This window comes from Octopus bimaculoides, chromosome 29 (genome assembly GCF_001194135.2).
Source record: "Octopus bimaculoides isolate UCB-OBI-ISO-001 chromosome 29, ASM119413v2, whole genome shotgun sequence".
Lineage (NCBI taxonomy): Eukaryota > Metazoa > Mollusca > Cephalopoda > Octopoda > Octopodidae > Octopus > Octopus bimaculoides.
Genome location: NC_069009.1, coordinates 2,401,903 through 2,403,336, shown reverse-complemented (window position 1 = coordinate 2,403,336; position 1,434 = coordinate 2,401,903). Strand labels below are relative to the sequence as shown.

At 43.1% G+C, this 1,434-nt stretch overlaps 1 protein-coding gene across 1 annotated transcript in view; it reads right to left on the bottom strand.

The window, feature by feature from the left end:
- Positions 1–1,434, bottom strand: part of LOC106882504 (protein HID1) — a 36,564-nt gene that overhangs the window by 8,604 nt on the left and 26,526 nt on the right. The window contains exons 7-8 of the mRNA XM_014933199.2: positions 639–790; positions 350–428 (exon numbers count right to left, since the gene is read on the bottom strand). Of these exons, the coding sequence (XP_014788685.1) occupies positions 350–428; positions 639–790 (231 nt within the window). The remainder of the gene's footprint in view (positions 1–349; positions 429–638; positions 791–1,434) is intronic.

Below are 1,434 nucleotides of genomic sequence, written 5' to 3'. Positions count from 1 at the left end.
TATCTGTAAAAATATGTGACACTTATTCGGTAGCCATGATAAAACTCTGAGTTTCGGATGCCAGGGTGGGAGCCAACACACACACACACACATACATAGAGGATTGGTATATTTCAGCTTGTCTACTAAGTCCACTCACAATGTTTGATCAGCCCAGAGCTATAGTTGAAGACACTTACCCATGATAACTATAGGTCATATACATATAAAACTGACAAGGCAAAGAGAGGATTTTTGGGTGGTGAGACAAAACGGGTTAAGTTTAGGCTTAACAGGTTTTGTCTCACCACAAAAAAATAAACAAGCTGGCAAAGTGGGAGCAAGTAAGAAGAGGAACAAAGTTCTGTACCATTGACAATAATCGTGAGTAAGCAATCAAAGAGTGGTTGAAGACGTTGATGACCTGTGGTGATGATCTTGTGGAAAACCTGCAAAGAGACGAGTAAAAGATTCATAAAGAAAAAGAGGAGACGAGACAGAGGAGAGTAAGGATAAGGGGAGATAATTTTAGAAGTTAAGCAGTTGACAGAAAATTGTACGTATGTTGCTATAACATGCATGTGTATCTGTACGTGTGTATCAGATTGAAGAGAGTTAAGTAGACAGACAGACAGACAGTTAAACAAGGAGTAACTTACAATGATGAGGAAGTCAGCATGAGTACCAGTGAATACAGGAATGTCCATCGGTACTCGGACAGAGTACGGTTTATTGAGTCGGACACCAAAGTTCCGCTCACCACTGAGCAACAGCAGGATGAAGACACCGATATGCATTAGACCAACACGAGCTGTAGAGAGAGAAAGAGAAAAAGGATGAGAGGTTAGTGAAGGGTGAGTGAGAAGTGGGTGAGAAGTTAGGGGTGAGTGAGGGATAATGAGAGTGAGTGGGGTGGGCTTGATGAGGGGAGGGGACAGAGAGGAGGATGAGTGATGGTGAGGGAGAGTAAGGGGAGTGAGAGGAGTTTGTACCTTCTCGTATTGTTTCCAACCTTACACAACAACCTTCTTTAAAGTTATTACCTCACAATGATTCACAAAAACGACCTAATTTTAAATTGTTTTGAATTGATCCTGCATTATTTTGTAGTTTTGAGATCTCAATCATGTGACTGTTTATTTTCACTAATATATTATATGGTGTGGAGCCGCAATGGCCCAGTTGTTAGGGCAGCGGACTCGCGGTCATAGGATCGCGGTTTCGATTCCCAGACCGGGCGTTGTGAGTGTTTATTGAGCGAAAACACCTAAAGCTCCACGAGGCTCTGGCAGGGGATGGTGGCGAACCCTGCTGTTTTCTTCCACCACAACTTTCTCTCACTCTTACTTCCTGTTTCTGTTGTGCCTGTAATTCAAAAGGGTCAGCCTTGTCACACTCTGTGTCACGCTGAATATCCTCCGAGAACTACGTTAAGGGTACATGTGTCTGTGGGGT